The 10,414-nt window shown below is 44.6% G+C and overlaps 2 protein-coding genes across 3 annotated transcripts; one reads left to right on the forward strand and one right to left on the reverse strand.

The window, feature by feature from the left end:
- Positions 1–1,615: 1,615 nt before the first annotated feature.
- calua (calumenin a) lies at positions 1,616–5,095 on the forward strand. Of its 2 annotated transcripts, none has more exons than XM_082511140.1 (7): positions 1,616–1,723; positions 1,973–2,204; positions 2,666–2,859; positions 2,952–3,118; positions 3,192–3,252; positions 3,917–4,116; positions 4,197–5,095. In XM_082511140.1, the coding sequence occupies exons 2-7, from the start codon at positions 1,984–1,986 to the stop codon at positions 4,299–4,301; spliced, it is 948 nt and encodes a 315-aa protein (XP_082367266.1). In that variant the 5' UTR covers positions 1,616–1,723; positions 1,973–1,983; the 3' UTR covers positions 4,302–5,095. The 2 variants fall into 2 exon arrangements, with proteins under 2 accessions (XP_082367266.1, XP_082367267.1); XM_082511141.1 differs by having other exon boundaries at positions 1,633–1,738.
- Positions 5,096–5,355: 260 nt separating this feature from the next.
- Positions 5,356–6,774, reverse strand: opn1sw1 (opsin 1 (cone pigments), short-wave-sensitive 1; the record flags this gene model as incomplete). The annotated part of the gene is made up of 5 exons (XM_082510031.1): positions 6,429–6,774; positions 6,184–6,352; positions 5,948–6,113; positions 5,569–5,808; positions 5,356–5,448 (listed from the first exon to the last, which is right to left on the reverse strand). The coding sequence occupies exons 1-5, from the start codon at positions 6,766–6,768 to the stop codon at positions 5,356–5,358; spliced, it is 1,008 nt and encodes a 335-aa protein (XP_082366157.1). The 5' UTR covers positions 6,769–6,774.
- Positions 6,775–10,414: the final 3,640 nt, after the last annotated feature.

Consider the following 10,414-nt stretch of genomic DNA (forward strand, 5'->3'; position numbering starts at 1 on the left):
GGTTCTATTGATTTATCCTCTGAGCAGTGCGGAAGATGGCAGTGTTGAGGGCATGGTGATGAATAATCAGTAAAGCCATCACAATTTACTTTTGCCAACACCTTTATTCCAAGACACTGACATTGTTTTAAGATGTGTGGATAAAGTTTGGCATTCCAGGAAAACCAGCTCTCTGATGCAGCGCAGAATCAGCACAGAGCTGTGTGTCTCCTTTTGCAGGGCTGATAACATGAAGGGTTAGTGGCTAATTCTGCAACACTGTTGTAATGTTGTGAAATGACAGTGAAAGGGGAAGTATAATGATTGTGTTGCTCCAAGGTGGTTTGACAATAGCGAGCAGTTTACTGCAGGCTGGAAGAAATTTCAGACATGGGGTTCATCCAGAGTGCAGTGCCTGAGCACGGCCACGAGGTGGTGATAGAAGTTGAGGTGGGTCAGGGTTAGGGTCTGATGAGGGCTTTGATGGGTGACCTTCAGTCCAGTTGGTGTTGTTTGCCTCTCCTCAGACCTGGCTGCAGTCTGCTGATTATGGAAGAATCTGCAGTACAGAAAAGCAAGAACAAGCAGACCCCAGACCCACTGCAAACACTAAATAACGAGACGACTCCATGTGGGTGCCAGACTTAAGGAAATCTTTGTGCAGAAACGAATCGTGTTTCTCTCCAGAGATTCGTGGGATGATGTTTGCATGCTTCAGCTCCACCCTGAAGCTCTGAGTCTGCCATTGGATTTTACCATTCAAAGTGAACTCCGATGGAGGGCGTTCTTAAATGCAACACGGCGCCACCTTTTGATTACAGTCTCTCACAGAGGGCCTCACCTATTACTGCTGCACTTTGCTTAAGTTTAAAACAACTTACAATATCAGATCACAGCTCATCATTTTCGTACGAAACTTGGAAAAAAAGAAAGTATACTTTATTGATCCCCTTGGGGAAATTCCTCTCTGCATTTAACCCATTCACTCAGTGAAGCAGTGGGCAACCATTGGGCGCCCGAGGAGCAGTGTGTATAGACAGTACCTTGCTCAGGGGTACCGCAGGGTAGCTGTTCAGTGGATTTGAATCACCGGCCTTTCAATCATGGGGCCACCACTCTACCTACTGAGCTATCCCTGCCCTAAAAAACAGGATGCTATGTCAGAAATTGACTGTGGTCAAAGAACAAATTTTGATTTTAATGAACCAAATAAAAAGAATCACATAAATTAAAAAGTCAGCGACAAACAGGTCATAAGACATTTTTACTATTAGTAGCCTACTTTTACTTTATTTAAATGTTGCTGTTTGTACGTGAGATTATAGATAAAGTTTTATTGGAGATAACCACAGTGGGGGTCACGTGTTAAAGTTGCAGTTAAATAAACGTGAATGAAAGAATCTGCAGGAAATAAAGTTTCATCTTTTTTAAACTTCATGATTTTTCCGCCCCGCCCCCTGTATGTCAGCGCGCGGGTCTGCGGACGTGGCATGCGTGCTTCCTTCTTTCCTCTCGTGAAGAAGGACCAATGAGAAAAGAGTCCGCGGACAGCAACCCTCTGACATCACCGAGGGAGCATGACGTATAACTGAGGTGGACCAATCAGGTCGAGGGAAAAGTCTGACGCGGGCTCTGATTGGCTGCGGAGGCCCAGAGGCGGCTCCCCGGGGTCGCAGACAGCGGGGCTCGGTGTGAGGAACGAGCAGAGCAGCGGTCGCCAGGTGTAAGAGTAGCACGCGCACAGGTGAGAGGAGAGCAGGTGAGCTGATGCTCCAACAGCTGTAGCGAGTTTGAGGCAATCAGCAGTTTTATGAATATTAAACAGAAACTGTGATGTTTGTAAAACCAGAGTTTATTATCATGTGACTGACGTTTGCGAGAGAAGCTGACTGTGAGTGAAAATATTCAAAGAGGAATTTAAAGCTTAAAACGTAAACTTTGTTTCTGTGTGCGTGCGTGTGCGTATGTCTGTGTCTTTGTATGTGTGTCACAGTGTGTGTCAGGATGGTGCGTCCAGTGCTTGTGTTCCTCATCCTTGCTGTGGTGGTCAGCAGCAGCAGTAAGCCCACAGAGAGGAAAAGTCGGGTCCATCATGAGGAGCCTCTGAGCGCCCTTGAGCATGACGACCAGAAAAACTTCGACTACGACCACGAAGCATTTTTGGGTCAAGAGGAGGCCAAAACCTTTGAGCAACTTCCTCCAGAGGAGAGCCAACGCAGACTCGGGTGAGTTCAGGTCATCTGAAGCTTCGCCTGGTTTTTCTGAGTGATGAAGAGAAGCAGGCCGGCCTCGGCTCTCCACATTGAAGTACAGCCCGATCAGACTGTGGCTGAGCGCTGTGCAGGGACAGGGTCCACAGGGCATAATGAGAAATTCAGACAATCACTTCCTGTAGCTGTGTCATGCTGACCGTGAGGAAATAGACGTCCTCACTGGTCGAATCGTCTCCACCTCCAGCTGCTGCAGACGCAGGAGAAACTTTACAATTTCAACTCACATACTCAGCTCAGCTGTGTTCACAGAAAACTCAATACAATTAAAATAAAGTCCAGTGTATTTCCTGGACCTGTGAGCTCAGTTTGGGTTCAGTTAGGTTAGATATTTCTCAAGTCTAGTCTTTATTTTTGTTGCATCTCATAAAGATGTTGTTTTTGGCTTTGCGCTCTGGTAATTCGTGTCTCTGCAGCATCATCGTGGATAAAATTGACACTAACCGCGATGGTTTCGTCTCTGAGGAGGAGCTGAAGGCCTGGATCAGAAATGCTCAGAGGAAGCACATCTATGACAGCGTGGAGCATCAGTGGAAAGACTTCGACTTGAACGGCGACGGCCGCATCAGCTGGGACGAGTACAGGAACGTGACATACGGCAGTTATCTGGGTCAGGACTCCATCTGAGGTTATTAGGTCTTCTTTGATAAATGTTATTGTGCTGTAATCAATCTGATCAGGTCTCTCATTGCTTGGTTCCAGATGACCCTCCAAAGGAACCAGAGTACAACTACACCTACATGATGTCGAGGGACGAGCGGAGGTTCCGGGTCGCAGACAGGAATGGAGACCTCATCGCAGACAAACAGGAGTTTACCGCTTTTCTTCATCCTGAAGAACACGAGTACATGAAGGACGTCGTGGTGCAGGTGAGACTGATGTCGTGGGGTCATGTGACCCACTGTTTCGTTTCAAATATTTAACTTTCTTTTTTTGTCACAGGAAACGATCGAAGACATCGACAAGAATGGAGACGGGTTTATCGACCTGAAGGAGTATATCGGTGAGGTTTTATCGATCAGGTGGAGCATTAGAGGAAACAGGAAGCAGCTGATCTGAAGGTCAGGAGGTCAGGCCTTTACCTTCTCCTGACAGACGGACTAGACAGTGATGGTCTCATGGAGCCTATGCATGCTTTTTGTGATGTCAGGCAGCAGGGGGCAGCACTGTGACGAGCTCGCTGCTGAATACCACAAAATTTACCTGCGGCTGAATTTATTCTGTGTGCTGCAGCTTTCCTTTTTATGATTAGCCAATCAGAGTGCTTGTTAGGTGGAAGTGTGTGTGTGTGTGTGTGTGTGTGTGTGTGTGTGTGTGTGTGTGTGTGTGTGTGTGTGTGTGTGTGTGTGTGTGTGTGTGTGTGTGTGTGTGTGTGTGTGCGTGCGTGCGTGCGTGCGTGAACAGACTGTAACCAAACAGATAACAGATTTAAGTTCCTCTTCTAAGTTTGGTCACTTCTTGTCACGTCCAATTGCCCCTCCCTGAGCCTGGTTCTGCTGCAGGTTTCTTCCTTTTAAAAGGGTGTTTTTCCTTCCCACTGTCACCAAAGTGCTTGCTCATAGGGCGTCGTATGATTGTTGGAGTTTCTCTGTATTATTGTATTGCCTTGAGGAAAATGTTGTTGTGATTTGTGCTATATATAAACAAACTGAATTGAATTGTCGTAGGTGACATGTACATGTCTCAGGACGGCGAGGAGGAGCCTGAGTGGGTGGCGACAGAGCGTCAGCAGTTCTCGGAGTTCAGAGACAAAAACAAGGATGGGAAGATGGACAAAGAGGAGACGATGGACTGGATCCTTCCCTCTGACTATGACCATGCCGAGGCCGAAGCCCAACATCTGCTGCATGAGTCTGATGCCGACCAGGTGAGGCTGAACCAAATGCGCCCCTCGCAGCTTTCGGTTTACCTGCTTGCATGTGTAACAGCTGATTTTTGTGTCTTCAGGATGGAAAACTGAGCAAGAAAGAGATTCTGGACAAGCATGAGGTGTTTGTCGGAAGTCAGGTGACAGACTTTGGAGAGGCGCTACTGCGACACGACGAGTTCTAGAAGGTCACATGATTGAAGCGTCGCTGGAACAAACTGCTTCTGAATTTTGGTGGAAACTTTATGGAGATAATTTATTTTTAGAGCCAAAGAAGAAAAAACAGTTTTGATGTTCAACAGTTACTGCCAGGTTGTTAGGCCAGACTTTTTTATTTTTCGTATGTGTTTTTGCTCCTCACGAGTTTCTGCAGTACAGAAGCGTAAAACACTGACCCGCCATTTTCACTAAAATCCACTTTTATTTCATTTAGCGTTGAAGAAAATTATGTCATTGGGACACAGTTGGACTAAAAGGAGTGCTCATGTGATTTCAGGTGAGAGCGCCTTACTGTCGTAGCTGTGTTGGTCATTTGGAAAAAAATCTCACGTAAACGTTTTACGCTTCGTCCTTCAGAGCGTTGCCACTTTGGAGCAAATAACAAATGGTTTTTATAAAGATTTAAAGATGCCTTAAAGCATAGGTGTCAAACTCTGGCCCGCTGGCCTACTGGTATTATACAACTACCATAATATATATATTGTTTAGTATTAAGCTTTGCTTGTTCCATATTCAGTTTTTCAGCAAAACTTGTTTGAGTCCATAAATCTGGAGGAAGATTTTTTTTTTTTTTTTTTTTTTTTTCAGTAAATATTAATGTTAGCCCGCGACCTTGTTACAGTTTTGAATTTTGGCCCACTGTGTATTTGAGTTTGACACCCCTGCCTTAAAGCTTAAAAAAATCTACAGACAAAGTCTGAGTTTTATGTCGCATTTTTACCTGTTTATCAATAAAAAAAAATAAAAAAAGTGAAACTCAGAGTTTGGTTTCGTGAACGTTTTATTCAGAAAGTCTAAAGAAAGACACTTCACTGTTTTTAATGTTTATTTTTGCCTTTTATCTAAACACGTATGTTCTACAGGAACATAGATATCAGCTGATCGTGTGTACGTATAAACTTTATTTACATAACGATGAGAATACAGGAAACATTCGTCCTCCAAACTCTGACCTGTGAAGGTCCTCTTCAGCTCAGTCACGCCCTCTTAAAAGTTCTTTGTGTCACTTTGGTGTGAGCATTAAGAAGCTGTGGACACTTCAGTCTTTGTGGAAACTTCGGAGGATTCGTCCATTGTCTTTCCAAACACCATCTCCATGATACAGCCATTAAACTGAGAACAGAACAGAAGAACTCATCATCACTTCAGTAGCAGGGACAACTCAAACTGTCAGAGAAAAGCTGCGAAAAACTAAACCCTGCGTTCTGCACTGTGTTATCTGAGTGTGCTCACCTGTTTGTTCATGAAGACGTAGATGAGTGGGTTGTAGACGCAGGCGCTCTTAGAGAAAAACGCCGGGATGGTGACAAGTCGATAGTCTTTGTTTTCATCTGTGGAGTAGGCAAAGTAAAGAGCTGCCAGGGCGTACGGGCCATAGCAGGTGACGAAGGACCCCACCATAACGATGATCATTCTTGACACCTCCTTCTCCGCCTTCTGGGTGGAGGCTGACTCAGCCTGCTGGGCTGCAACCTGCAGAGGAAACAACAAGGCTAAGCTTTAATGGAGTGAAGTTCTCAAGCTCCAAACACACTACCAGCACAGAGACTCAGTTAATCACTTAGTGCTGGCTGATTGATTGATTGATTGATTGATTGATTGATTGACTCACTGCTCTCAGAGCACCCAGCAGCTGGGAGTAGCAGAAGATGATGATGGAGAGAGGCATGATGAAGCAGGTGACCATGAGGAAGTGTATGTAGCTGGTCGTGTTGTACTGCTCATTGTGAGTGTACCAGTCGGGTCCACAGGAGCAGCCCAGACCTTCAGGGATGTACCTACCAACACAGACAGTCAGCTCACCTGTGCAGGACACACACGGCCAGAATCACCTGATGCCTACAGTACCTGCTCCAGCCAAAGAAAGGTGGGCAGGCACAGCCGACGCCCATGAACCAGGCGAAGGCCACTGCAGCCAGAGCGTGATTTGAGCCAAACTTAAAGGCTCCGAACGGTTTACAAATGACCAGGTACCTCTCAAAGGAAAGCACCGCCAAAGACCAGGCGGTCACCAGACCTGAGGAGGAGGGAGAAACACACCATTGCACCTGCACACACCTGTACACATCCTGCCGATGGATTGGGTGGTTTACCTGCCACGGAGCCCACAGCACCCTCCAGAGCACACAGCGTGTGACCCAGGAAGAAGTAACCTCGCATGGAGGCTAAGAACACCTGACTGACAGAGAAGGTGACGAAGATGAAGCCGGAGAAGGAGATGTTGACAAGAATGAAGTTGAGTGGGACTCTGAGCTTCTTGTACTTCATCGTCGCCACGAGAACAATGAAGTTTAAAGGAGTGCCAGCAAAAAAAACAAAACCCATAAAGGCGGCCTGCAGGTAAAAGGCCCAGACAGGGGCCAGGTAATACTGGGGCCCCTCAAAGGGACTGACTTTGGAGATGTTCTCGTACAGGTGGAAGTGTTTTCCCATTGTGACCCTGAGCTCTTTGCCGCTGCCGCTGTGTCAGCCTCTTATATACGCTCATAAACCACTTACAGCAAAGATTATGCTGCTGGGATTTTTCTAAACTTTCAGGATTAAGAACTTCTGACTCCTTAATCTGCTTACAGAAGGTTTTCTCTGTGAACACACAGATCCACCCGAGTTCACCTCACTGCTCAAAAAAAACTTTGTGCTTTAAAGGTGACCGCAGTCGCATGCACGTCTTATTTAAATATTTATTTATTATTTTGGTAAATGGCTCTGGGATTAGCCCTTTAACTCCAAGGAATTGAACCTAGAACCATGTGGTCAGTGGATGAGTTTTCCCTCTTTTTCCAAACAAACTTAATTTAATGATTGATTTAATTAATTAAATTGTTAGTGATCAACACATACTTACAACAGCAATCATATTAACAGCCAATAACATGACAGTAAAACTTTAATTATGCTAAATGATTTATCTGTACTCTTTAAGTTTGGTTACACGTAATAACTAGAAACATTAGCATCCCGCCAACCAGCTCACTGTTGTGGAGAGGTCAGTGGGTGAGAAGCGAGGTACACTTGGACAGGTCACAGATTCAAACAAAGATCTCTTTTAGTGAGGCAACAGAGCTGACTGTTGCTCTGCTGCCAACTCTAAAAATCCTTCTTACAGATGAAGAGGTAAGTCCCTGCTGTGTGATATGGTTTGTGATGGGTTTATAAAGTTTTTAGTGTAATAAACACAAGCTGTTGTTGTGAGTCTGTGCTGTAACACTTAAAGGTCACAGTGGCCTCAGGTGTTCATGTATCCTGTATTATTTATTTTCATCTTTAATGTCTGTTAAATAAAAAAGAACCTGCTGATCAATGAAGTAATTTGATTGTGTGAATCATTACTTTACTTCAAACATTTAAATGAAACTCAGAAGCTGTTTTGGTTTAATTATTATTTTTTAATAAAATTCCTTTTTGGAGCATTGAGGCACACTATTATTCATCAGATTTATTATCCTGTTATTACAGTTATAACTTCAGAAATGTTTTTAACTTCCAAACTTCTGATTATTGAAACTGAATCAAACTCCAAGCAGCTCAGTTTTTTTCTGTGAATAAAAATGCCCCACTAAAATGACTTATTGATCAATCAATGCCCTAAATTTTGTTCACAGATGACTTGCCGTGTTTCTTTGGGTTTTAGAGCAGTTAAATTCGACTCGATCATTAGAGCTCCGAGCACGTCATCAGGTCCCTGAACGTCTCTTTATCCAGGATCTCTTTTCCTTATAGGGCTTCATTTATACTAACATCATTAGTCAGGGTCAGAGGTCACAGGAAGTGGGAGATGAATGCGAGAAATGAACCCAAGGTTTGTCAGTCTACCTGAGAGTAGTCGCCACAGCCTGCATCAGGTTTGGTTTAGTTACAAAAAAAATAAATCTGGAAGCATCAGAAACATGTCAGTCATAAGAACTTTAGCTCATATCATCAGCTGTTGTTGATCTGTCTGTAACTTCCAAGCCTGAACAGCTTCATTAAAATCAGAAATGAAGCTGAGCAGATGTTGCCACTGGTAAAACTCTTTAACATTGATGTCAGTGATGAAACTAACATTGTACCTGCTACTTGTTCATGTTCCCCTAATAAACGAAATGATCAAAAGTGTATTTGTATTCACTCAGATTATCTTTGATATTAAAGTTTGTTTGATCTGAAACAGTGTGACTGCACACGCACACACACTCAGGGTAAATGTGATGATTTTAAATGTGTGTAGGTTCTTCAATATCCAGGTTCAGCATGTTAATTTAGTAATTACAAACATTTCAAGTGTAAATGTTTGTGAACATATTTATTTTTATTTGTACTCCTCCGTGTACGATCCCCTCCGTAAATCGCCTTGCTGTAGTGGAGGACTTTTGTGTCCCAAGTATCCATGGAGCTCTGTTGGCTTGGGGGGCCCGGTGGTAGGGCTGCTCAATCTGCTCAACATTTGGCAATAAACCCTATTCGGATTCTTCTGAAGTGTGGCTGGCCTCTCTGTCACAGACAGGGTGAGGAGTTTAGTCTTTTGAGAGGGGCTCAGAGTAGAGCTGCTACTCCTCCACATTAAAAGGAGCCGGTGCGGTTTTAGATACAGGCGACACGGGCGGTTGCCCGGGGCGGCATCGTGGTGGGGGGCGGCATCACGGGCATCGTAGTACTCATGCTGCCCCGACGTCAGCCAGCGCATATTGGGAATGGCATAGGCACCGATCGGTTTTCCCTCGCCCATTTGCTGGGAGTAAGGGCGCCCTCCGTTTGCCAGGTGCGCCTGCTGCTTGCGGCGCAGAGAGGAGAGGGCGGGGCGGCGGGGGATTCACTGGCTGGCTGGAGCAGCATCTAATAACCAACTCGCAAAATAAAACAAAATTAAAACAAACCAGCAAACATGAAAACACCAGACATTATGATACAGACTTATAATTTGCACCGATGTTTTTTCTAAATTCTATACACAAAAAGTGAGCGCGAGAGCCTTCGGTGCGCCTGCTCGCTGCTGAAGTCAAAGTAAACTTTATTGTCATCTCCGCTACATACAGTCCAGTATATAGAGAGACGAGGCTCCAGTTACAGCAGTGCAAGTAAACAAACACTATATATAAGAAGAGTAAGAAAATAAATACACACTTTAGGACCAGGGGTAAAGGGATCAATAACATCCATCCATTCGCTTCCGCTTATCCTTTTCAGGGTCGCGGGGGGGGGGGGCGCTGGAGCCTATCCCAGCTGTCATAGGGCGAGAGGCAGGGTACACCCTGGACAGGTCGCCAGTCTGTCGCAGGGCCAACACACAGGGACAGACAATCATTCGCACTCTCATTCACTCGCACATTCACACCTAGTGGCAATTTGGATTATCCAATTAACCTATCCCCACAAGCTGCATGTCTTTGGACGGTGAGAGTAAGCCGGAGTACCCGGAGGGAACCCACACAAACACGGGGAGAACATGCAAACTCCACACAGAAAGACCCCGGCCTGATGGTGGAATTGATAACAATTTAAAATTTACAGTTTGATGATTTAAAGCATAGGTGTCAAACTCTGGCCCGCGGGCCAAATTTGACCCGCAGCCTAATTACATTTGGCCCGCGAAGCCATACCAAATTACTATTAGAGCTGGCCTACTGGTATTATACAGCTAATATATATATTGTTTAGTATTAAGCTTTGCTTGTTCCATATTCAGTTTTCCAGCAAAACTTATTTGAGTCCATAAGAAAAGATTCATTCTTATATCTGGAGGAAGATTTTTTTTTCCAATAAATATTAATGTTAGCCCGCGACTTTGTTCCAGTTTTGAATTTTGGCCCACTGTGTATTTGAGTTTGACACCCCTGATTTAAAGTCTCACACACATAAGCCATCAAAAGGGGAGGGGGGCCGGCTGCTTCCAAATAGAGCACATTTCATTCATAATGATGTAAATCCAAGCCCATTATGTATTCATGATTTGAATCCTGGGTTGTGTAAAATCTCAGAAATAAACCCTAGACAAAGTGAATCTGTGAACTAAGGTGTAGGTGTGTTAGATCATGTTGTGGTGATCCTCGAGCTGGGGGATATGTGTTCATACTGGAGTGCAAAATTAAAACCAATGGAAGAT

This window comes from Aulonocara stuartgranti (assembly GCF_965226115.1).
Source record: "Aulonocara stuartgranti genome assembly, chromosome: 17".
In the NCBI taxonomy this organism is placed as follows: domain Eukaryota; kingdom Metazoa; phylum Chordata; class Actinopteri; order Cichliformes; family Cichlidae; genus Aulonocara; species Aulonocara stuartgranti.